Source organism: Macaca thibetana, chromosome 3 (genome assembly GCF_024542745.1).
Source record: "Macaca thibetana thibetana isolate TM-01 chromosome 3, ASM2454274v1, whole genome shotgun sequence".
Taxonomy (NCBI): domain Eukaryota; kingdom Metazoa; phylum Chordata; class Mammalia; order Primates; family Cercopithecidae; genus Macaca; species Macaca thibetana.
Window position 1 is genome coordinate 118336692 of NC_065580.1, and position 27076 is coordinate 118363767.

The window sequence follows — 27076 nt, forward strand, 5'->3', positions numbered from 1 at the left end:
GACTATTTTCTAGTGACGTCTGTCCTGAAAAGTCCTATTCCGTGTAGAAAGACTTTTTTTTTTTTTGTATTACACAATATTTAACAACTATATTTAAGCATTCAGAATTCAACTGGCATTAAGCTTGAAGTTTTTGCTAAAACTACAAACTCCTACATTTTTATATGAGATGGGAAGAAGCATCCTTTTTATTCTTCCTGCTCACAGCTTGTTCATAGAGAGCCGTGTCTGGAAGCTTGGCTGTGCATCAGAGGTATTTCCACTTGGTGAATGGGGAATCTCGTGAATCCTGTAGCTATGGCTGCTCAGAGCCATTCTGCCTTGAAACATGAGTATTGACCCTGGAAGAAAGGTGTTAGATATAAAGATGTTTCATTTTGTTTGATTTTTTTTTGTCTGAGTCCTTAGATCTCCTTTAAATTAACAGCAAGGTTAATAATATAATAATATATTACAATTTCAACTCAACAGGAATTCCATGTCTGGTAGCAGGTATAGGGACTTATTTCTTCTTTGCATCTATTTCTAGGTTATTTGCAGCCCCGAGATCTGCCCAGCCGTGGTGTTATCCCCTTTGTTCAAAGCCTTCTTTGTAACACTGGATCAAGGTGCAGGAACTTCAGCTACGAAGGGTCGATGGAGCATCATTTTCGGTAAGAGAAGCACAAAGATCTTTTTCAAAAATCTCAGAAAGCTGACACGTAGGACAGGCTTCTGCTTTTTGTAAAGCCTCAATAATTTGGGATAGGTCAGAGATCATGAGAAGTATAGAAATTAAAGTTTTATTAAATTCAGAGTCACATAATTCTGGCTCCAACTAATGGTTAGCTTCCAGCAGGAGATCTTTCCACTGCCACCTGCAGGACTCACAGGGTAATAACTGATTAGCAAATGCTATTTGCATGTGATAATTTGTTTTCTGTAGGTTAAAATTATGACTTCAAAATTACTTGTCTAGCCAACTTTTCATTTTAGTGCCACATGCCCCTAGAACAATTATTTTTTGAGCTACCTACTGGGTTTTTTCTACTGTGCTATTAGTTGACCAGAATCCTGTCCCTAGCTGACAGCAAATAAAAACTGGGCAGTACTGCTTTATTTGTCGTAAACCACCTAAATGGACTACAGGACAGGTAAGTTGCTTTCTCTGAGTCTCTGAATGCTAAGCTATGCAACTGACACTGTAGTTGGCCTTAAAACTCAAGAAGAGAAGGAGAAGAAGAGACGAAGTGAGGGAGTTTCACTTGGGGGATCCTGAATTCCCTGGAAACTTATCCCAGGTGAAGTTAGGAAGGGAAGCAAGTGACTAGTTGATTATGAGAGTTTGCATTAACAGGTATGAATGATCTGAGTTTTATTTAATCTGTATTTACTAATATTAAATAATCTAAGATGTTTAAATGTAAAGCAAATGTTGACATATATGATCTTTATCCTCCACCTTTAAAGTTACAAGAGGAAAATTAAAAGTTTCCAGATAATTTTCGGCACATCAGGTACAATATTTATAAATGGTGTTGTTTTAGTTCATTTGGGCTGCTATAATGAATACCATAAACTGTGTGGCTTATAAGAAATAAATATTTATTTCTCATAGTTTTGGAGGCTGGGAAGTCCAAGATCAAGGTGCCAGCTGATCTGGTATCTGGTGAGAACCCTTTCCATAATAAATGACACCTTCCAGCCGTGTTCTCACATAATGGAAGGGATGAGGCAGCACTCCAGGGTCTCTTTAATAAGGGCACTAACCCTATTCATGAAGGCTCTGTCCTCATGATCTAATCACCTCCCCTATATCATCTTAGGGGTTACGTTTCAACATAAAAAGTTGGGCATGGGAGATGCCAACTTTCAGACCATAGTAGGTGCTTACTTTTTCTGAGACAAATCATATAGAAATATGATATAAAGAGGCTAATTTGAAAATACTGCAAAGTCATAACCCTGAAAAGTTCAATGGCCTTTTCTTGAATGTGTGGAGAAGGGAAATATACAAAACTGTTTTTCTTGGAAGCATTAAAAGAGCTTGAGACTTAGCAGAGTCTTTATTTCAAGTCTTCTTACCTCTCTTCCTTACTTGGAATGGGAAGTTTAAATGATGTTGAAGTGGAAAGGATACGATTTTGAGGCTAAACAATACTGGCTCTGTTACCTTTGGTTCTGTGAATCTGTGCAAATTAATTAACCTCTCTGAATCTGTTCACTCACTTTAAGTTTTGTGAATGTTAAAAACAAATACAGAAAACATCTAGCACAATGCACGGCACAGAGGCATTCAACCAATGGGAGTTAATAATAACAAATTCTTATTACTGTGGCTGTAACTATTATAAAAATACTACTTGAAGCCCAGGCGTGGTGGCTCACACCTGTAATCCCAGCACTTTGGGAGGCTGAGGCGGGCAGATCGCCTGAGACAAGGAGTTCAAGACCAGCCTGGCCAACATAGTGAAACCCTGTCTCTACTAAAAATATGAAAAAATTAGCTAATGTGGTGGCGGGTGCCTGTAATCCCAGCTATTGGGGAGACTGAGGCAGGAGAATTGCTTGAACCCAGGGGGAGGTCGCAGTGAGCCAAGATCGTGTCACTGCACTCTAGCCTGGGTGACAGAGTGAGACTCAGTCTGAAACAAACAAAAAACCCAAAATTACTTGATACCAGGAAGTAATCTACCTTTGTTTTCTTTGTGTTTTTCCACGTCAACATCCTCACTTCAATGTGCAGAAATTCAGGGATTATAAAAGCAACCTGGTGAGATTCTTCACCTAACATTCTGAGAGTGGTAGTCAGGTGAATAGTTCACCAGCATTGCAAAGCCTTTAACTTTGAGAACCAAGAATGAAATTCCCCACTTTGTCTAGTAGCGCCCAAGGAAGAGGTATAAGAAATACAAAATAAAATAGGGAAAGGAAATTTTTAGGAGTAAGGGAAGAGGGGAGAGGGAGAAAGGAGACAAGGAAGAGTGAAGCATGCTGTCAATAGACCTGGCTACTCGACTAAGTAGATTTCATGTGTTTTCATATTGGAGCAACTGTGGATTCAACTGAAGTTCAAACCCATAAATAAAGACTCATTCCTGATTATTTTGTGGTAATTGTCTCGGTTTAAAAACACCTGAAAGCAGCTGGGTGCAGTGGCTCACGCCTGTAGTCGCAGTGCTTTGGGTGGCCAAGGTGGGCGGATCACGAGGTCAGGAGTGTGACACCACCCTGGCCAACACAGTGAAACCTCATCTTTACTATAAATACAAAAATTAGCTGGGCGTGGTGGCGGGCGCCTGTAGTCCGAGCTACTCACGAGGCTGAGGCAGGAGAATTGCTTGAACATGGGAGGCAGAGGCTGCAGCAAGCCGAGTTTTCGCCACTGCACTCCAGCCTGGGCAACAGAATGAGAATCTGTCTCCAAAAAACCCCACAAAAACAACAAACAAACAAACAAAAACCAAAGATACAAAAACAAAACCAAAAAAATCTGAAAGCAAGTGTCACAGCTAATTTAGTTCGTAAGTTTCTGTGACCTTTCTAATTCCTTAGGTAAGTTCACTTTGGACATAAATCCCAGGTACCATCTGATGTAGTTTATGATTAGGAAAATCAGCTCCTCATTCCTGCTTTTGTTGGGGGGTTTCCCCTTCATTTTAACAAGAGGATTTCAGAAACATGAAGCACTGCAGGAAACAGAACTGGATATTCTTGCGAGTGTTAGTGGTCACTCCTATTTTGTTTAGTTTAAAATGCTTTGTAATGCTAATATGCCGTCTAAACCCGCCCCTCACTTCCCTTTCACTGTCTGACTACCTTCGGGAGGCTGATCGCCACACCCATGTCGGGGCACGCCCACCCTTGGTCTACAGCACCCGGTGCCTTGCCTTCTCGGCTTTGGTTGGGTGACCTTTCATTTGCAGTTTCTTGAAACATTTCCAGCCATTTCCTACTGGTCTCATTTGGTGGTCATCAATATTTTTATTTTTTTGTCCATTCTCAAACATGCCCAGATACCCAGAGGATCATGTGACCCTCTCTGCCTCTTTTGCAACAACCATACTGCCTGGTTCCTAGCCTTACTTGATTATCACCTGCTGCCGCCTCCCCTCAGCTTCTCAGTTTGCTTTTCACTCTCTTGACGCTCTTTTTTTTTTTTTTTTTTTTTTTTTTTTTTTTTTTTTTTTGAGACGGAGTTTTGCTCTTGTTGCCCACGCTGGAGTGCAATGACGCGATCTCGGCTCACCGCAACCTCCGCCTCCTAGACTTTCTTTGTTGTTGAGACAGAGTCTGGCTCTCTGCTGCCCAGCACTGCAACCTCTGCCTCCCGGGTTCAAGCGATTCTCCTGCCTCATCCTCCTGATTAGCTGGGACTACATTGCCCAGACCAATATCCTGGAGTGTTTCCCCAATGTTTTATTCTATTAGTTTCATAGTTTCAGGTCTTAGATTTAAGTCTTTAATCAATTTTGATTTTTTTTTTTTAATGTGGCAAGAGATAGGGGTTTAGTTTCATTCTGCATATGGATATCCACTTTTCTCAGCAGCGTTTATTGAAGAGACTGTTCTTTCCTCATTGAATGTTCTTGGAGCCTTTGTAAAAAATAAGGACTGTAATGTGTGGATTTATTTCTGGGTTCTCTGTTCTGTTCCATTGATCTATGTGTCTGTTTTCATGACAATACCATGCTGACTTGGTTACTAAAGTTTTGTAGTATATTTTGAAGTCAGGTAATGTGATGCCACCAGCTTTGCTCTTTTTGCTCAGGATTGCTTTGGCTATTTTAGGTCTTTGTAGTGGCATATAAATTTTAGGATTTTAAAAAATGGTTTTTTCCCCCCTATTTCTATGAAGAACATCTTTGGTATTTTCATAGCGATTGTATTGAATCTGCGGATTGCTTTGGGGAGGATGGACATTTTAACAATATTGATTCTTCCAATCCATGAACATGGAGCATCTTTCTAATTTTTGTGTGTCCTCTTCAATTTCTTTCATCAGGGTTTTATAGTTTTCATTGCAAGGATTTTTTACTTCTTTGGTTAGGTTTATTCCTAGGTATGTTATTTTATTGGTAGCTATTATAAACGAGATTGCTTTCTTGGTCTCTTTTTCACATTGTTCACTGTTAGTGTATATAAATGCTATTGATTTTTCTTTGTTAATTTTGTATCCTTCAACTTTACTGAATTTGTTTATCGGTTCTAATAGTTTCTTGGTGGAGTCTTTAGGTTTTTCTCAATATGAGATCATGTCATATGCAAACAAGGATAATTTGACTTCTTCCTTTCCAATTTGGATGTCCTTTATTTCTTTCTGTTGCTGGATTGTACTGACTGGGACTTCCAGTATTATGTTGCATAAAAGTAGTGAAAGTGGGCATTCTTGTTCCAAATCTTAAAGAAAAGATCTTCAGTTTTCCCCGATTCAGTATGATAGTAACAGTGATTTTGTCATATAAGATGTTTATTGTGCTTGACTGTATTCCTTCTATATCCAGTTTTTTGAGAGTTTGTATCATAAAGGAATGTTGAATTTTATCTAATGCTTTTTCAATGTCTATTGATATGATTGTATAGTCTTTGTCTTTTGTGTTTTGATGTGATGTATCACATTGATTAATTTGCATATGTTAAATCACTCTTGTGTCCTTGGGATGGATGAATTCCACTTGGTCATAATAAATGATCTTTTAAATGTAATATTAAATTCGATTTTGTCAGTATTTTGTTGAGAATTTTTGCATCTATGTTCATCAGAAGTATTGGCCCCTAGTTTTCTTTTTTGTTACTTTTTGTGTGGATGTCTAGTTTTGGTATCAGGGTAATACTGGCACTGCAGAACGAGTTTGACAGTATTCCTTCCTCTTCAACCTTTTGGATTAGTTTGAGTAGGATTGGTATTAATTCTTGTTTAAATGGTAAAATTCAGCAGTGAAGCCATTGTTTGGGTCCTGAGCTTTTCTTTGAAGGGAGAATGTTTATTACTGCTCTCTTATTACCTGGTAGTGGTTTATTCAAGTTTTGGATTTCTTTATGGTTCAATCTTGGTATGTTGCAAGTATCTAGGAATTTATTATTTTTTTCTCAGTTTTTCAATTGAAGAGAACACACAAAAAATATAAAGATATTCTATGTCCATGGATTGGAAGAATCAAAATTAATAAAATGTCCATACTCCCGGCATGAACCTGGGAGACAGAGCTTGCAGTGAACCGAGATTGTGCCACTGCACTCCAGCCAGGGTGACAGAGCAAGACTCTGCTCCAATGATTCTTTGTTGCTTTTCTGTTTGAATGATCTGTTCAATGCAAAATATGGGGTGTCAAAGTCTCCAGCTGTTATTATATTGAGATCTGTCTCTCTCTTTAGCTCTGTTAATATTTGCTTTTTATATATGGATGCTCCAGAGTTGGGTGCATTTATATTATTTTATTTATATTATTATATTTATATTACATTTCCCTGTCTGACAGGTCACATATCTCTGTCACTCCAGGATTGGTCACTGATGACTTATTTAGTTTGGTGAGGTCGTGTTTTTCTGGATGTTGTTGATGCTTGTGGATGTTCATTAATGGCTGAGCATTGAAGAGTTAGGCATTTATTCCAATCTTTGTAGTCTGGGCTTGTTTGTACTCATCCTTCTTGAGAGGACTTTCCAAGAATTCAAAGAGGAATAAATGTTGTGACCTAAGCCTGTGGTCACTGCAGCTGTTTCAGCACTAGCTGCTTCATTCCTAAGCCCAAGAATACTGCAACTCTTGGAGGCTCCCAGGTAATCAGCCTTGTTGGACTTAGGGAAGTTAAGAGAGCATTCTCTGGGTTACCAGTTGAAGTCTCTTGCTCTCTTCCTTCTGTTTCCCGTAATCAGAAGGAGTATCTTTCCACACAGGGCTGTTTGGAATTGGGGGAGGGGTGCTGCAGGCACTCCTATGGCACCATGTTGGATCACAACTGAAGCTCATGTTCTTCCTGACCAGTACAGTACTGGGGCTTACCTGAGACCCATGGCCACTACTTCCTGGCTGCTGCTGATGTTCATTCAAGGTTCAAGGTCACCTTACTCAGCAGGAAGCCAATCCTGCTGGGACTGAGTCCATCCCATCAGGGCAGCAGATTCTCATCTGGCCTAGATGTGTTTAGAAATGCCATTGGGAAGAAAAGGCCTGGAATCAGGGGCTTCAGAAATCTGCCTATTACTTTATTTTACAGTGGCTGAACTGGTATTCAGCTTGCAAGACAAAGTCCTCTGTAATATTCCTTCTCTCTTCCTCAAGCAGAAGTCTTTCCCCAAGCTCCACTGCCTGGAGTTGAGGAGGGTTGATGTAAGCACTCTTATGGCTACTACAGCTGGTATTGCATCGGCACTGCAATTCCCCTGCCTTCAAAACCAGTAGAATACCAGGGCTTATCTAAGGACTGCAGTTTTTGTGGCCTGACTGCCACTCAAATTTATTTGGGATCCCAAACCACTTTATCAGCCTGTAGTGAGGTCAGCCAGGACTTGGATACCTCTTGCTGGGGCACAGGATTCTCATCTGGCTCAGGGCTGGTCTAAATGCTCCCTCTGTGGGCACCAGTAGAATTCTGCCTTTTTTTGCATTCTATTGTGACAGGGCAGCGCTGACTTTCAGTACAAAGATTCACACTCAGTTTGCTCTCCCTCCCTCAAGCACACAGAATCTTTCTCCATGCTGCACTGCCTGGGATTGAGTGAGAAGAGGTAGGCAACACAAGACTGTCCTAACTTCTTCAAGGCCTCTTTCCATCTTAAATGTTATGAACATTAAAAAAATAAATGTGTGGACAAATATTTTAATTTTTCTTGGGTTAATACCTAGGAGTAGAATTCTTGGGATAAATGTTTAGTGTATGTTTAGCTATACAATATATGTCCAGGCTATTTGCCAAAGTGTTGTGCAATTTTATACTCCCAACATCAATACATAAGAATTCCAGTTGTTCCACATTCTTGTTAACGCTTGTTATTATGTTGTTCTCTTTAATTTTAGCCTCTATACTGTTGTATTGTGCTTTCTAATTGTAATTTTAATTTACTTTTTCTTCATCAGAAATGATGTTAAGCATCTTTTTATATGTTTATTGGCCATTTCAATATTTTTTTGAGGAAAGTGTTCGAATATTTTATACAATTGATTTTTTATTTTTAGTTTTATTGAATTCTTAGAGTTTTTTTTTACATATGCTGGTCACAAGTCTTTAATCATATGTATGCATATTATACATGTATTGTAAATATTATTTTCTAATTTATGCTCCATCTTTTGAAGAGCAGGGATTATTTATTTTGATAAAATATAATTATCATTTTTTCTATTTTGATTTGTGCTTTTTGTGTTTTTCTTTAACAAAGAAATATTTGCCTAATATTTTGGAAGATCATTCAGAATTTTTCCTGTATTTTCTTTTAATAATTTTAGCTTTTGTTTACAGGTACAATTTATTTTCAGTTTATTTCTTTCTATGGTGTGAGGTAACTTTTGAGGTTTATCTTTTTTAAGTATGTATATACAATTCTAGTAGCATTTGTTGAAAAAACTATTCTATTTCATTAAAATACATTGGGACCTTTGTTTAAAATCAATTGATTTGTTAATAGTATGAAGGACTGTTTTTGGACTCTCAGATCTGTAGGTTTAGTTTCACAACATCACAATATAGCAAGTATTGCAATAAAGTGAGTCACATACATTTTTTAGTTTTTCATTGCATATAAAATTTATGTTTATATTGTAGTCTATTAAGTGTGCAATAGCATTGTCTAAAAAATGTACACACCTTAATTAAAAGAACACTTTATTGCTAAAAAATGCTCATGATCATCTGAGCCAATCTTTTTCCTGGTGAAGATCTTGTTTTGTTGCTGATGACTGCTGACTGATCAAGGTGGTGGTTGCTGGAGATGGAAGTGGCTGTGGCTATTTCTTTAAGCAAGACAGAAATGAAGTTTACTGCATCATTGACTATTTCTTTCATGAAATATTTCTCTGTAGCATGTGATGCTGTTTTATAGCATTTACTTACAGTGGGACTTCTTTCAAAATGAGAGTCAATCTTCTGAAACTCTGTCACTGACTTACCAACTAATTTTATGTAATATTCTAAATCCTTTGTTATCATTGCAATAATGTCCACAGCATCTTCACCAGAAGTAGATTCCATCTCAAGAAACCACTTTGCTTGCTTATCCATAAGAAGCTACTCCTCATTCATTAGTTTTATTATGAGATTGCAACAATTCTGTCACATTTTAAGGCTCTACTTCTAATAGTAGTTCTTTTGCTATTTCCATCACATCTGCAGTTACTTCCTCCACTGAAGTCTGGAACCCACTCAAAATCATCCATACATTTGAATCACTATCTATGACTCTATAGCTTTATGAAATGCATTTCTTAAATAATAAGATTTGAAATTTGAAGTTACTTCTTTCTCCACGTGCTGCAGACTGGATGTTTGTTAGCAGGCATGAAAACATTAATCTCCTTGTACATCTTCATTGGAGCTCTTGGATGACTGGCTGCATGATCAATGAGCAGTAATATTTTGAAAACATTTTTTTTCTGAGCAGTAGGTTTTGACAGTGAGTTTAAGATATTCAGTAAAATATGCTGTAAACAGAGGTGCTGTCATCTAAGCTTTGGTGTTCCATTTATAGAGCACAGACACAGTTGATTTAGCATAATTCTTAAGGGCCCTAGGATTTTTGGAATGGTAAATAAACATTGGCTTCAACTGAAGGTCACCAGCTGTATTAGTCCCTAACAAGAGAGTCAGCCTGTCCATTGAAACTTTGAAGGCAGGCATTGACTTCTCTCTAGTTAATGAAAGTCCTAGATAACATCTTCCAATGCAAGGCTGTTTCATGTGCACTGAAAATTTGTTGTTTAGTGTAGACACTTACACCAATTATTTTAGTTAGATCTTCTGGAAAACTTGCTTCAGCTTCTTTATCAATGCTTACATCTTCACTTTGCACTTTTATGTAAGGGAGATGGTTTATTTCCTGAACCCTCATGAACCAACCTCTGCTAGCTTCAAACTTTTCTTCTGCAGCTTCCTCACCTCTCTCAGGCTTCATAGAACTCGAGAGAATTAGGACCATTCTCTGGATTAGACTTTGGCTTAAGGAAATGTTGTGGCTGATTTCATCTATCCAGACCTCTAAAACTTTTTCCATATCACTTTCTTATCATTTGTGTTTTCACTGGAGTGGCACTTTTAATTTTCTTTAAGAACCTTTTCTTTGCATTCACAACTTCATTAACTGTTAGTGAATTGCATTTATTAACTGCTTGGTGAAAGAGTCCTAGCTTTCAGCCTATCTCAGCTTTTAACATGCCTTCCTCACCGAACTTAATCATTCCTAATAATTAATAAACACGGGAGGCGGAGGTTGCAGGGAGCTGAGATTGTGCCACTGCACTCCAGCCTGGGCGACAAGAGTGAGACTCTGTCTCTAATAATAATAATAATAATAATAATAATAATTCTACCTTCTGATTTAAAGTGACAGACATGTGGCTCTTCCTTTCACTTGAACAATTAGAGGTCATTGTAGGGTTATTCATTAGCCTAATTTCAATATCATCGTGTCTCAGGGAACAGGAAGGCCCGAGGAGAGAAGAGAGATGAGGGAATGGTCAATCAGTGGAGCAGTCAGAATACACCCAAAATTTATTGATGGAGTTCTCCATCTTATATAGGCATGGTTTGTGGCAACTCCAAGCAATTATGATAGTAATATCAAAGATCACTGATTACAGAACACAATAGCAGATATAATAATAATGAAGATTTAAAGTATTTTGTGAGGATTACCAAAATGTGACACAGAGACACAAAGTGAGCACATGCTCTTGGAAAATTGGCGTTGACAGACTTGCTCAATGCAGGTTTGCCATGAACCTTCAATTTGTGAAAAATACAGTATCTGTGAAGGACAATAAAGCAAAGCATAAAAAAACAAGGTAGGCCTGTACACAATTCAATAATTGTTAGTTTATTCACAGAGCTGGGCAACCATCATCATAGTTAATTTTAGAAAAATTTCACCAACCCAACAAGAAAATCTAAATGTATTATTAGCATACGCTTCTCATTTCCTTCCAATCTCCCCCACGCCTAACCTTGGGCATACAACTAAACTACTTTCTGTCTCTATAGATTTTAGCATTCTGGACATTTCCTACATATAGAATTTGTATAAGTTATAGGCTTTGTTTGGTGAGTGACCTCTTTCACTCAGCACAATGTTTTTAAGGTTCATTCATGTTGTAGCATCTAAAATACTTCATTTTAAAACTGATGATCAACTAATATTCCATTGTATAGATATAGGACATTTTCTTTATCTTTTCCTCTGTTGAAGTACATTTGAGTTGTTTCTACTTTTAGGCTATTATGGATAATGCTGGAATATTCACGTGCAAGTTTTAAAAAAATGTATGTTTTTGTTTCTCTTTTGGGTATATGCTAGGTCATATGATAGCTCTATGTCTAACATTTTGAGAAACTGTCAGATTGTTTTCCAACGTGGCTCTGCCATTTTGCTCTCCCATCATCAGTGGTATAAAGGTTCAATTACTCCACATTCTCACCAATATTTATATTTCTGTTCTTTAGATTGTAGCCATCTAGGTGGATATAAGGAGTTATTCCATTGTGATTTTGATTTACATTTCCCTAATGGTTTATGATGTTGACAATCTTTTTATGTGGTTTTTGGCCATTTGTATATCTTCTTTGGAGAAATGTCTATTCAAATCTTTTGCCCACTTTTAATTGGATTATTTGTCTTTTTATTATAAAGTTGTAAGAATTCTTCATATATTTTACAGACAAGTCCCTTATTAGATATATGACTTCCACATCTTTTCCCCACCATTTTCTGGTTGTTTTTCCACTTTGTGATTGTGTTTTTGAAGTAAAAGTTTTTAATTTTCATGAAGTCCAACTTACCTATTTTTTTCTTTTGTTGTTTGTGCTTTTGGTGTCATATCTAAAAGGCTCAGCCTAATCTACAATCATATTTACTGCTATATTTTCTTCTAAGAGTTTTACAGTTTAGCTTTTACATTTTAGTCTATTATCCATTTTGAGTTGACTTTTGTGTATGGTGTGAGGAAGGGATGGATACAACTTCATTCTTTTGCATGTGAATATGCAGTTGTCCTAAAGGGTTACCTTCTATCTATACATTAGTTTTGAGAGAATTAATATTTTAAAAATATTGAATCATTCAATCCATGAGCATGATATAGCTCTCCATTTATTTTAGCTTTCTTGAATTTCTCTCAGGAATGTTTTTGTAGCCCTCAGTTCTATGTATATTTCATTAAATGTATTCCTAAGTTAATTTTTTTTGGTATTGTTTTAAACATTTTGATTTCTCAAAGAACTAAGAATAGAACTACCACTGTATACAACAATTTCATTACTGGATGTCTATCCAAAGGAATATAAATCATTATATTAAAAAGATATCTGCTCTTGTGTATTTATTGTAGCACTATTCACAAGAGCAAAGTTATGGAATTGACCTAGTACTGTCCTCCAATCCTTCCTCTCTGGCACAGATAAATGGGAGCAGTAATGTGAGTCAGCCATAACAGCCTTCTTAGGAGAATTATTTCTGCCTTTGGATCTACTTAGAAATAATTCTCATTTGGTAAGAATTTGTCCTTCTTGCCTAAGCAAAAATTAACAAAAATTGTGATAGAAAGAATAATCATATTGCTTCACATTCCTTGCTTATTCTTATAGTCCTTATGCTGAAAATGTGCATATCTCAGTATTAGTCTCACCATTGCCGTACCTCTTCATGCTTATTTATGCAGTGCTGGGTGCTGGATGATCCTCACACCACCCTATTAGGTGGGTAATATTTTGATCTTATTTTAAAGATAATCTCCCAAGTGTGACATTGTTTTAAAAACATTTTGACTCCAAGGGAGCTTTCATTGGGTCTAAGTTTTCTCATCTTCAAACTGAGGAAGGGACCTGAATAATGATTTCCAAGGCCCGATTCACTTCTGACAACCTCAAGTGGATCCTTCACAGAATTGCAGGGATATCTCTGGGTGCAGTATCGGTCGTGGCTCTTTGAAGGGGTGATTCTCAGTGTCAGTCTGAGGGCTGAGAAAGTTCAGTCATCTCTGCTCAGTGGCCTTCTCTTGTCCTCCCCACTGCAATCTCTTTTATCCCCCACCTTCACTTTGCAAGTCTTTTCATAGCCTGGCAGGTCAAGCACTACCTGATAAAAGTCTCAATAAAGACCTGTACTCAGAAAGGAGGAAACTACTGTCCACCCAAATCCTATTAAAGCTCTAAGATTTCCCTGCCGCTCTGGAATTCACCTTCTCTGTCTCACACACACACAAATTAACATTTAATCAAGGATTTTCTATGCATTTTTCTGCTATAAACATTTCTTATGTTAATGATAGTTCCTAATCTGGTCTGAAGGACAAATTGAGGTACTTTTGAGATAATAACTAGAAAAAGAACGTAAAACCTGCTCATTATTACCAGGGAAACTCATCTTGAATTACATTGATTTCTATAATCTGATAATTCTATGGTTTCCCAGGCGAATCTCATGTTTGGGTGAAGCAAGAGAGTTTGAATCATGGTTCACAGCTTTCAGAGGTCATTTTTAGCCTTTAATATGAGGCCTCAGCAGAGAAGTAGTTTCTTGTTGTGCTTTTGAAATTCTGATCCACTCAAGTTGAAGGCCACACTTAAAAGGTAAGATTTCTGGTTGGGCATGGTGGTTTATGCCTGTAATCCCATATTTTGGAAGGTCAAAGTGGGAGGATCACTTGAGGCCAGGAGTTCAAGATCAGCCTGCGCGATATAGCAAGATCCTCTTTCTACATTTTTTTTTTTTTTAAAGCAAAGCAAAACAAAACAAAACCAGGTGAGATTTCTGTTGAGTGTATGTAGCAACCACCTGTAGTAGAAGGCCATCTGAGCCAGTGCTCAGTTCTCTGGACTCCAGACCCAGTTTTGCTGCAAACAGTCTGTTTGCTTTTAGCAAATTCACTTTGTTTATCTGGGCCACATTTCCTCATCTCTAAATAGCTGACTTGAAAGTTATTGAATTTATTTTATTCATCAATAAATGTTGAACCTGCTTTGACTTCATTATAGATTGTGAGAATTAAGTGATAATATTTGTGGAAGAGATTTACTGTAACTCTTTGTGATGTAAGCTTTGTTATTCTTTCATGGTAGATTTACATGTTGACAACTGTTAATTCATTTTCACTATGTTCTCTAATTTGTAAAATAAAGGTGTGGAATTAAAAAACTAAAACATTCCCCATAATTGTCTCTGTCTCCTCCTCATGCAGAGATCATATCATGTCTGTACTGTTCACTGATATATTTATTCCACTGCACATCACCGATGTGCAGGGCATGCTATATAATATGTGTCAAATAAATTTTTTTAAAAAAGGTTTATAAACATAAAATGGCTGAGCTTTCAGATAATACAGAGAATGAAGACAATTTTCTAATTTTAAATTTGTGAAGATTTTTAAAATAACGATTTCTCTTTTGGATGAGGGTCAGGTAAAATGGGCTCTCAGGGTAGATGATGGGAGTGTAAATTGGTACCAAGTTTAATTGAAAACAATTTGGTATCACAAATCTTAAAAAATGCCAAGGAAACTTATTCTTGTCAAAGAGCTTCATTTGCAGTATTTATTCTGTTTAAAGTTTGTCTAGGTTCCAAACTACAGCTGACCCCAAGAAAGTCAACAACCTGGCCTTTTTAAAAGAGATACAAGACCTGGCCGAGGAAATTCACAGAATGATGAACAAGGCAAAAAACTTAAAAAGACTTTGGGCAGAAAGATCCAACACTCCAGGCAAGTAAATCTCTCATAACTGACACTACCCACTTGGACACAGCTTAGGGAGAGCTGTGGAGGCTGTGGGAACCTAGAATGTTTAAAAAACGCTGAACTCTTGCCTGTGCTAAGCTGTCATTGTGAGTCTTTCACGGATGAGGCCAGCACTTGTAGATGGTTGTGGAGGGTGGAGCTGCATTCTCTCTCCTCAACCCCCTGGGAAGGCACCTTGTGCCGTGCACACCCTGCACAACCTTCAAAGGGCTGCAGACCATCCTGACTTTGTCTCCACAGTTACCTTCTCACCACTCTGCCTACTCCTTTACACTCTTCGGCTGTTGTCTTCCTTTCTTGCTTTCTTATTCTGTTTTAAGAATCTGTCTCCACCTTCCCCAAACACACACACACACACACACACACACACACACACACACACACACACACACACAAATTCCCAATTTGTTTCTTCCTTCTTGTATATTTGGATTGGTCTTTTCCACGTAAGTAACACTTTAAGACTGGCCTTGGATGATTTATTTACTTTGAGTACAAGCCTTTTGGATTATTGGGGTAAATTATTCCCTAAACAAAAGCAATTTCTGTTCATTATAAAGAATATCCACATTATAAATGGCTTCATCTCATTTATAAATCTACAGTAGGGAAAGTTAGGATGGATAAAGATCTTAGAGAGTTTGGCTTACAAATGGAGAAGTTTGCACCTCAGAAATAGGCAGCCAGTTGCCTCTCTTCACATCCCTGAGTCATTGCCTACTGTGATATTTGTTAATAAATGGGGGCATTCAGTTAAATTTGAAATTTAAATAACAAAAATTTGTTACTATATGTATGTCCCAAATGTTACATACTTTGGTAAAAAATAATTTATTTCTAATCTGAAATTGAAATTTAATTGGAGGTGCTCCGTTTTAAATTTGCTAAATCTGATACTCCTAAGTATACAGCTCCAACTATAATTCCTATGTAATTTTTTCTTTCTTCATGGAGTATATACAAAACCATGAAATAAAGAGTTTGGCAGTAATATGAAGAATGCACTTCCCAAGGCAGATGGCATTATGTGATATTTTGAAGAGACAAAATAGCACCTTTGTCCAGGATGTGGCAGGGCTGGCCATGGCCTCCCTGAAGGCTGATTTCACAGTGGACCCAAAATGTATCAACAATAGACCAGAACGGTTTCAAACACCAAATGATGGAGTTCTTATATTACACTCTATTATGGGATCATTCTACTTTTATAAAATTTGATCTTCAAATAAGGTTTTTAACATGCTGTTGAAAACATAATCAACTTGTTTTGAGATGAAGTCCCCACTTTATTTCTAGTTTTCTATTATTTGAACCATTTTCTATGGTATATGTAACTTACAATAATCTGAAAAATTATAATTTCACTTTTTTCTCTTCAAGTTTTTCCTTCATGTTTTTCTTTTATAAAAATTTTCATTTATTCCCTCTATCCTATCCTGAATTTTTGCAATGCCCAGTGAAATTAGATACTAATAAAATAATACAATACCCTTTGGCAAATTGTGGAAATTTGGTTTACCAGTTAAATTTTTTCCATGAATATACTTAGATTTGGAAATCTACTATGATAGCTTTCTTCAGATAAATCTTATGAAGATAGATTTATTCTTCAATTTTGGTGTATTTGGCTTTTGGGCCAGGGCTCTTGAATACTCCAATTGACTTTAGAAGTAAAGTAGGCATTTAGCACGTGCTTTTTCATTGATGATTGAACTAATATCTCTTAAATCTTCTTTATTATAGATTCTTCTTATGGTTCCAGTTTTTTTTCAGTAAGTATCTTAACAATAGTTTGAAAATTAGTCTTCAGAGACAGAATGGTTAAGTTTACAACACTGAAGTTTACGTTCTCAAAGAATTATTTCTAATGACTTGACTTGTATAACAATTGTGTAGAAGCTGGATTTGAGAGAGCTAAGATCTTTGTAAATATGGTCTAAAAGACAAGTTTGAATTTTCTGAAGCAAGGTTCTGGGCCTGTGAAAAGCAGAGGTGAAACCTGAGGCCAGCAGGTGGTGGGCGATCCACAGAGTTGCTTTGTAAGATGGCTACAGAGTCTGTCTGATCCCAGGGATGGTCTGAGATTTGTGCTTGGTACATAAGCGGTGATTCCCTCGAGGCACGAAGCCCTCAGTTAAGGCACTAGTTATCAACAGGGGATGATTTTGACCTCCAAAGGATATTTGCCAATGTCTGGATGCATTTTTGGTTGTCACAACTGTGGACCAATGGGGAGGGTAATATTAGCCTCTAGTGGGATGAGGCCAGAGATGTCGCTAAGAATCTTAGAAAGCACAAGACAGCTTCTACAACAAAGAATCATCTGACCCAGAACATCAGTAGACCGGTTGAGAAATCTCAAGTTAAGGTGAAACCTTGACAATATTAAAAATTATTCCTTGCTCATATTGCAGCACCAGACACTGACTGACTGTACAGGGTTTTGTAGTAACATTGCACTAACAGAAGCACCTGTGTCTGTATCTGTTTAATTCTAAGAAAGATTTAGATAGCTCAAAAAAAAAAATGCCATAAAACCATTCGGAGTAAAGTAAAAGAATAGGGGCCAGCTAATGAATCCTGGAATGAAGCAGGAATGTCAGTGTATCCATTAAATAATGACACTAGCAAAGAGGATTGAACAAACACTCATCTTAACTAGGAGCTTTCTGATGCAACAGGTCAAAAGGAAAATATGGGACACACACACTCAAAATCTTACGAATAATGAAAGAACTTAAAAATAGAATAAAGCATCATTTAAATGATTACATTAGCATTTAAAAAAGAAATTATAATACCTGATGCTTGTGATATTGTAGCTTAGTGATAATCTCACATGGTTGTGACAATAAAAAAAAAGATATAATAATTTTTGGAAAAGCAACTTGATTTTTTTTGCCCCTGTAATTGTTCTGAAAATTAATGTTATGTATAATACAATAGAAATAAAAAGCTGTATGCATAAAATGTTCATTGATAATGATGGATAATTTGAATTTCCAAGATAAAGTGACCTTGATGGCCTTCTTAGTACAGTTACTTAATAGTAAGTATAGTATGTGGAAAATGAGTATGTTATTAGATCAAGTGCAAAAAACAGAGGACATTATCATATCCATTGTATGTTTGTGATGTAAAAACATTTCAGTACAAGGAGTGGAAGAAAAGTGGCTACAGGAAAGCAGTTCTATTTGTTACAATGAAAGATTTCTAGGTTGCTTTTTTCTTATAGAATTCTGATGAAGATGTTATACTGTTTGATTTTCACTGAGAGTGAAATGGCTATCTGAATAATCTGAGCAGAGGAATGGTGGGACTTGAGTTATGTTTTCAGAGGATTTCTTTGGACATTGCGTTGAGCAGAGACTGACAGTAGTCAGAGCGGAAGTGGGAGTCCATGTAGGGAATCAGCTCATTCTTCTGTGCAACAAATGGAAGTCTTTTAGAACAGATGCACAGTTAGTGAGGGAGGTAGTGAGATGCGATGGTGGTTTTGATATATTTTGGAGCTAAAATCAGTAGGATCTGTTGATGAATGTGAGGTAGGTTATAAGAGAAAGAGAAGAATCAAGGATGACTCTATGTGGTTTGACCTCAGTTACTGGAAAAATGGAGTGGCTGTTTACTGCGGGTGGGGAAAGACTGAAACAGGTTTTTCCGAGGGGAGGGGAGGTAAAAAGGAAATCAGAAATTGATTTGGGGGATGTTAGTGAAATATCCAAGTGGCATTGCCAAGGACATTGTGGGAGTTTCCAGCTTGGAGCTGAGATAAACTCTTTTGGCTGGATATATGAATTTAGAAAGTGTTGGTGCATAAATGACACTTCAAGGCCATCAAGGGAGAGTGTGTCGACAGAGCAGAGAAAGTGGACTGAGCACCGAGCACTTGCATTTGTAAAAGAGTGTCAAGCAAGGAGGAAGAAGTTGAGAAAGTGGGGTGTCATGGAAGCCCAGGAAGGTGATTTTCTAGGAGATGGGGATGATCCATTGTCTCAAGTGTGGCTGATTGATCATGTAACAAGAGGATGGAGAAGTGCTACTGGGAGTAGCAGCATGGAATTCATTGGTGATATTGACAAGAAAGGCTTTGATGGAATGATGAGGGTGAAAGCCTGATTGGAGTGGATTTAAAAGAGAGTAGGGGCACTCTAGGCTCGGTGGCTCATGCCTGTAATCCCAGCACTTTGGGAGGCCAAGGCAGTCCAATCACTTAAGGTCAGGAGTTCAAGACCAGCCTGGCCAATGTGGTAAAATCACTTCTCTACTAAAAATACAAGAATGAGCCAGGCATGTAATGGTGGGTGCCTGTAATCCTGTAATCCCAGCTACTCGAGAGACTGAAGCAGAAGAATTGCTTGAACCTGGGAGGCGGAGGTGGCAGTGACCTGAGATTGTGCCACTGTACTCCAGCCTGGGTAACAGAGCAAGACTCGGTCTCAAAAAAAAAAAAAAAAAAAAAAAAAAAAAAAAAAAAAAAAGAAAGAAAAAGAGAGAGAGAGAATGGGGGCAAGTAAGTGGAGACAGAGAGTGTATATGACGCAAGATGGTAGGCTGTGAAGCAGTGAAGCATGGGGTGGAAGCTGCTGGGCATTGCAGAGGTCTTTGGTGTCTGCTCCCACCCTGCTGGCTCCCTAATTTCTCCCCAGCTAAGATGGACAGTTCCCCGAGAGCTCAGACTCCTGGTCACAGGGGCGAACGTCAAACATGTGCTGAGAGTATTTTGCTTTCTGTTCTTCCTTGAAGTCAGTTCAGCTTGAGGGGGCAGGGGAGCTAACAATTTCATTGCAACCCACAGCTGGGGTGACCACCAGACTCACATTGCCTGGGACTGAGAGTCCCTTGTTCCAGAAAACATCTCAGTCCTGGGCAACTGGAGAAGGTGGGTCCAACTTCCCCCAGCAATGGGTCTATTCTGGGCAGCACCTTTGTTCCTGAGAGGTTTTGAGGATTCAAGCCAGCATGGTCTGTGGAGGCTCTTGATATCTGCGACTTTTCCTATCTCATTCTTTCCACCTCCTCAGCTCCTTCTTCCTGGTACCATTTCCTGAACAAGCTACCTATATACAAGTCCTTGTTGCAGGGGAACCTAAACAGAGACAAGAGATATGGATTTATTTTCCTTCTTTATTTCCTTTATTATTATTATTATTATTATTATTTTTAGAGACAAAAAATGCTCTGTCGTTGAGCTTCAAACTCCTGGGCTCAAGCCATCCTCTGGCCTCAGCCTCCCTAAGTATTGGGATTATAGGCGTTAACCACCGTGTGTGCGTGCCTGCCTTCCTTCCTTCCTTCCTTCCTTCCTTCCTTCCTTCCTTCCTTCCTTCCTTCCCTCCTTCCCTTCCATCTTTCTTCCCTCCTTTCCTCCCTCCCTCTCTCCCTGTTCAGTACAGATGGAACTATTCATTTTTTTCCCTAAATTTTTTCAATCAATGGTTGATTGAATCCAAGGATGCAGAACACACAGATATGAAAGACTGACTGTACTTCATTGTGTACTTCTGAAAAACAAGGTCATTCTTGTACATAACCACAGTACAATTATTAGAATCAGAAAATTAATGCTGATATAATAGAGTTATTTAACCTACAGACTTCTTCCAGATTTACCAATTGTTCTAATAATGTCCCTAACAGCAAAAGAACATCTTGGATCATGTATTGCATTCAGTTGTCCTGTCTTTAGTTTCCTTTGTTCTGGAACGGTCTTTCTTTGTCTTTATTTCATCAGGATTTTCGAGTAGATCACTTATTTTGTAGACTATCTTTCAATTTTGGTGTTGTCTGATGTCTGCTCATGATTGCATTTGGGCTTTTGCACTTATGGCAGGAATAGGTTGTGTTTTTTAAGATGGCAGATAATAACATGCTGATAGGAATGAAACAATAGAGGGGAAAAGAGAAGAGAGTTGCTGGACAATACTCTTGAGGGATGGGAGAGCAGGAGGACTGAGCTCAGCCTGAAGACTGAACCACTGAATTTGACTGGAGATGGATTTTTTTTTTTTTTTTTTTTTTTTGCCAGAGGAATATATGATAGACTGTGAGAGGAGAAAAGAGTTGAGTGGGTATGCCAGGGAAAGGTCATCCAGGGATGGACCAGGTGCATGAGGGCAATGGGGACAAGAAAGAGGTGTTGGCAGAATGGAATATGGGCCTGGTAGGGCTGAAGAGTCATTAGAGTTGGGGAACTGTAGAAAAGGAGTGGGGTTGGTCATCAAAAAGTGAGGTGCATAAAGTTGTAGATATTGATAATGAAAATCAAGATTTTGACCAGAGAAATGGGTGATTCAAGCAGGTGGAAGAAAATATCACTGGATGGAAGGGAGATCAAGTAACAGAAGGGATTTGAGGATCATTAGATATGGAAATTATTGAGAATGGTGGCTGAAGTCATGCTGAAAACATGGTAGTGTGCTGGAAGTCAGAACCAGAATCCTCCATAAATGGAAGGCGCTCATTCCGGGAGCTTCCCAGGACCCTGCTGAGTTCTGAGACCCTCTCTTCATTCCACTGAGAGTGGTGTGAGGAAGAGGGAGTGTGTCTTGTTTGGAGTAGCTGGATCTCTGGAGAAAGCTTTTTTTTTTGTTTGTTTAACTCTATGTCATCTGAAAGATAAATGCTGTGACTTTTATGAGTGGTCTAAAATGGAAGATTCACTTTTATTGAAGGAATGGGAACTAGGCGGTGAGAAGAGAGCCAGCAACTGCGGAGCTAGGAACACAGAGTGTAGGGGAGCTCTTACTGGGATGTCATGGAGCGTTGGGGTGTTTTTCTACCTAGAGAGAACATGCAGGCTCAGTGAGGCACTGGCAACCCATGTTCCTTCCATTTTTGCACTTAGCCATTCTTGGCATATAATAAGAAAGCCTCGGTTATCTACAGAAATCCAAAAGCTCTTTACCGTGGGGCCAGCTGCCTTTGCCTTTTGACCAAGCCACCAGTGCTCACTGAAATGTTGGGTTTTCTTGTTCATATTTGAATTACTCTCTTTTCTTTTATCATTTACATGTAAAGAACAGATCATTACATTCTTATCCAGGGTCTATGTCAAAGACTTTGTCGCTTCAAAAACTGTGGAAGTTGGTACAGCTTGTTACAAAAACTGGCCTTATTTTTCGTCTTACCCCATCCATACTTTTTCTCCCCCTTGTCCATATTTTTAAGCCATTTAAAAAAACCCTCCAACTGACCAGGATAGTTTTAACATTGTGTTCAACATAGTGGCAAATCTGTTTACTGTAGTGACGTATAAAGTGTGAGTTTCTACCAGGAGAACGTTTGCAATTTTGTACCTTTGCAGCATCTGTCTCTCTGTCTTATTTACTTTATTAATAAAACTCTAGAGGGAAACTTTTGGTATTTTCCCCCATCAGATGGATCTCAATAAGACCGAGGAGGTAATATTGAAACTGGAAAGCCTCCACCAGCAGCCTCATATCTGGGATTTTCTACTGTTACTGCCGAGACTACACACAAACCGTGATCATGTGGAAGACGGCATGGATATTGCAGTGAACCTTCTCCAGACTGTTCTGAAGTAAGTGAAAAAGAAAAAACTTATCTAAGTATTGATATGTTGTTTTTTTAACCTTATTTTTAAAATGGGAAATAAAAATTAGTAATTGTTGGATTTAAAAAAACTTCACAATAATGTTACCTTGAAACGACAGGAGCTTCTGCACCTCCACGTCTGTCCCTCATCTGTCTGTGCACATATTTTATATATGGGCAGTGATGTTGTTCAGAGCGTGTGCCCCCTGATTTAAAAAGTTAGTGCCATACTTTAATGTTTCATATGTTGTTATAGTTTATAAATGGCCATTTTTAATGGCTGCAGCATATATCATTCTGGTAAAGTACTATATGCCATAATTTACTTAATAAATTTGGCATTGGATTTTTGGGTTTTTCTAAGTTTTTCACTATTAGAGATAGGCTTGAGTGTAATAATTTCAACTAATTTCTTAAGAAATTATGCCATAGTTGCCCAAAATAGCATTCAGAACTGATAAGTTCAGTTGCTTCAGTTGTGTAATTCAGTGAACTGGACATTGGTCTCCTATGCTGGATCTGACCCCTATGTTACATGGGGTGACCTTTGGGAACATCCCTTCCCGTGGTGGGCTTCTCATGCTTTAATCAGCATGGCCCTCTTTTATAAACAATTGAATTATTTTGTGTAAACCCATTGTATGAATAATGGGTTTTATTATTTTTCATTAGCAAAGATTTATATTCTTTTCTGATTTTTAACTGTTATTTATTCTATCTGCCATTGGTGAGAGCAACCCACATTGCCCTTAGGCTAGGACAAAAAGGGCCCTGTCCTGGGGGCTATGCTTTGGGGAGGTCCCCACTGTGGCCTTCCCCGGACTGTGCCTCAGCTCATGGCTCAGAATGCCCATGGGGTGAAGGAGATGTGTCCACAGAGCCCACACACCCTGATTCCCTCTCACCCTGGAGTTCCCTAGTTTAATGGCCAGAGCCTGGTGAAGCCTCTTTCCTGGCCCCTCCTTCTGAGGGCAAGTCTTACCACTGGACTGTGCCTCCTCCAGCCCAAGGGTAGTCTAGGGATGGCTGTAGCCATTGGCAGGAGTGTAGGGTGGGAGGCATGGGTGTTGTTGGGCTTTGTAGGCTGGAGGACCTACCTATGCGCACTGAGGCCTCTTGAGGTACAGACCAAGCTGAGGATGGGGAGCACATAGGAGAGGAATGGGCTGAAGGCTGGGGCTAGGGACAGGTGCTCCCCAAACTCCCACATTCTGGTGCATAACTCTGAGGATCAGAAAATTCTAAATTTGAATGTAGCTTTCAAAGTTGTTATGAAGATCTATTTGCCAATGTAGGAAAATGGAACATATTTTGATAGTTAGTTAGCTTGATTTATAACTTAAATATTTGAACATATTTGAAATGCTTCCCTTTTTATTCTTGCCCAAAGCTCTGACTGTGTTAGCAGTGAACAATGAAAATAATTGGGCTATTCTGAGAGACACAAAATTTAAAATGAGAAGATACTGATGACAGTTGTTGAACCATATCAGCTTCAGTATAAATTGTATTTCCATATTTTGCTTCAGTGGCATGACATCAAGACAATCTGCATTCATAGAGACAAGTACTTGCAAGTGGTACCAGGTTTCAATGATATATCTTATAATCCTGGGATACTCTTCAATACACAAAGTTGTCATAAAAGATTTTTCCAGATGAAAATCTACAAGGAAATAATCTGTTTGGAAGCACAGCTTATGATTGTGTTGGTCTCATGTTGCTAAAATGCAGATATATTACAACTTCTGTTGAGTGCATTTTCTAATCTACAAATCTAAGCGTATTTACTTATAAAATAAAATATTAGTATTTTAAAAATAAAATTATTATCACATATATGTAGATTCTCCCTCACCAGAGCTCCTTGTTCTTTGAAAGAGTTTAACAGACACTGATCAACCCTTGACCTATTCAGATCCATAGGTTAAGACAGGGTGGAGGATTGAGGTACATGGTATTGCCCCCCAAATATTAGACTGATTATCTGAACTTGAAGCAGCCAGGATGACTGTTTATTTGCTTTTCTAACATAGCAGCCCTTTGCACCCTGGTTGGCCTTATCAGCTGCCCTATGGCAGGAAGAATCAAGGCTGAGTATAAAATAACATTTATGGCAGAGCCAATGCAAACTTGAGCTCTGTGTCAAAGGCAGAGTGGAAGATGGCCTAAGTTCTCAAGTGTTTCAAGAGAAGACCTTACCTCTTACATTTAGTTACTAATTCAGGGAGTTAGGGTCACATTAAAGCCACCAAGAATGCTGACATGTAAATGGTCCAGCCACATCTTGCAACAGCACTAGGGGCCCAGTCCATGGGATGTAAGTAAACCTAGAATTGATGCTACTTGTTTTGCTAACTACCCACTCATATTGCTTTTTGTTTTGTTTTGTTTTGGTTCTAGTTCCTTAATATCCCTAGAAGATTTAGATTGGCTTCCACTCAACCAAACTTTTTCCCAGGTTTCTGAACTTGTATTGAATGTGACCATTTCGACACTGACATTTCTACAGCGACATGGAGTAGCAGTCACTGGTATGGGTGCCTTGTAGCTATTGCTATATTTCAAAACGTTTCACTACTTAAATTCATTGACAGTTGACATAGAGCTAAAATGATGTTTGAAATGATTTAATTAAAATTTCAAATTCAAAAAAGAATCAATTGTTTCTGTTAATACAAGACAAAAACAGAATGCAAATTTGGAACTCAAAACTGAATTTGACTTTCTATCACTGTTGAAATTCTGCAGTCATTGCTAATATAAATGATATCTGAAAGTTAAAATTAACTGATTTTAAAATTCTTTGACTTTATTTCTTCTAATATTAGACCTATCACTAGTTCTGTGATTTTAATCTTTCCCTTCTCTAAGCTCCTATTGGGAGGAAATATTTTAAAAATGACAAAGCTAGTAAGAGGAGGCAGCTTGATGTGGACTTACAGAGTCCCTAACTAAATAAGCAGCCCTACTACAGGGGAGGGAATGGAATTATATAGCTCTTTTCTTGACCCAGGATATTTTTATTTCCTGAATTGCCAACTGAGCCTGAGAATTTTACTTTTAATTCCCTTCTTTTCTCTGTTTTTCTATCTTTGGCTGTTTCTCTAAGGAAAATACAGTGAGAGAACAACAAAGTTGGAATTCATCCACTCATCCATTCATCCATCCATTTTTCCATTCATCTGTCCATCCATCCACCCACACATCCATTCATCTATCCATCCATCCATCTGCCTACCCATTCACCCACGAAACAACCCATAAACCTCTTTATACATCTATCCATCAATTCATACATTAATCCATCCATCCATCCACTCACTCATCCATTCATCTATCCATTTATCTACCTCCCCATTCATCTACTCACCAACCCACCAATCCATTGATCTATGCATCCATCCATCCATCCATCCATCCATCCATCCACTCACTCATCCATTCATCTATCCATTCATCTGCCTCCCTATTCACCTACTCACCAACCCACCAACCCATTGATCTATCCATCCATCCATCCATCCATCCATCCATCCATCCATCCATCCATCCCTCCATTCATCCACTCACTCATCCATTCATCTATCCATCCATCTACCTCCCCATTCATCTACTCACCAACCCACCAACCCATCCATCTGTTCATTTATTTATTTATTCTCTCATTGAATAAACAATGAGCACTTCCTATGAGTCAAACACTTCCCCAGACAGTGGGAATAAAAAGCTGAATAACACGTAGTTCTTCAGTGAGAACCCATGGACACAGGAAGGCGAACAACACACACCAGGTCCAGTCATCGGCTCGGGGGAGAGGGAAGGGAGAGCATTAGGACAAATAGCTAATGCATGCGGGGCTTAAAACCTAGATGATGGGTTGATAGGTGCAGCAAATCACCGTGGCACATGTATACCTATGTAACAAACCTACATGTTCTGCACTTATATCCCGGAACTTAAAAAAAAAAAAAAGACATAATTCTTACTTTCAAGGAAGTCATGTTTAGTAAAGGAGAGAGATATGTCAATAATAAAAAACAAACAAGCAAACAAACAAAAAACAAAGACAACAGAGTAAGGATCTGACATCTGCTTCAGGAAAAGCTTCAAGGAGGAGTTTTGAAGGGTGATTTGGACTTTATCAAAGAGATGAGGGAGCATTTCTGGAAAGAGAGAAGACTGTGTGAGCTACTTGGGCTTGCTGAGAGCCGTGAATGTTTGACATTCAGTGTGTCTGAGGTACAGTGGGCAGTAGCAGGGGGTGGCATAGAAAGGGAGCTCAGGCCAAAATACCAGTGGACATGGGAGCAGTAGAATTAGATCTGCATTATAGAAAGACACTTCTGGGCAGGTGTGAGGAGTGGATTGGAGGCACGCAGGTCTGGGGTTCAGGATCCTGGGATCAAGTCTTCCATCAGCCACTTTCTCCTGAGGTCTCAGTCTCCTGAACTATTATTATTATTATTTGAGATGGGGTCTTGCTCTGTCGCCCAGGCTGGAGTGCAGTGGTGAGATGTCGGCTTATTGCAACCTCTGCCTCCTGGGTTCAAGCAAGTCTCCTGCCTCAGCCATCCAAGTAGCTGGAACTACAGGTG

The 27076-nt window shown here is 38.5% G+C and overlaps 1 protein-coding gene across 5 annotated transcripts in view; it reads left to right on the plus strand.

The window, feature by feature from the left end:
- The window catches only part of ABCA13 (ATP binding cassette subfamily A member 13), a 504903-nt gene that overhangs the window by 26873 nt on the left and 450954 nt on the right, over positions 1-27076 (plus strand). For 4 of the 5 annotated variants that reach the window (XM_050785548.1, XM_050785549.1, XM_050785550.1 and 1 more), the window contains exons 3-7: positions 530-653; positions 14734-14885; positions 16665-16693; positions 22301-22464; positions 24882-25012. In XM_050785548.1, the coding sequence (XP_050641505.1) occupies positions 530-653; positions 14734-14885; positions 16665-16693; positions 22301-22464; positions 24882-25012 (600 nt within the window). Of the gene's footprint in view, positions 1-529; positions 654-13608; positions 13756-14733; positions 14886-16664; positions 16694-22300; positions 22465-24881; positions 25013-27076 lie in introns of those variants that run through there. The other variant, XM_050785551.1, reaches the window with a different exon arrangement.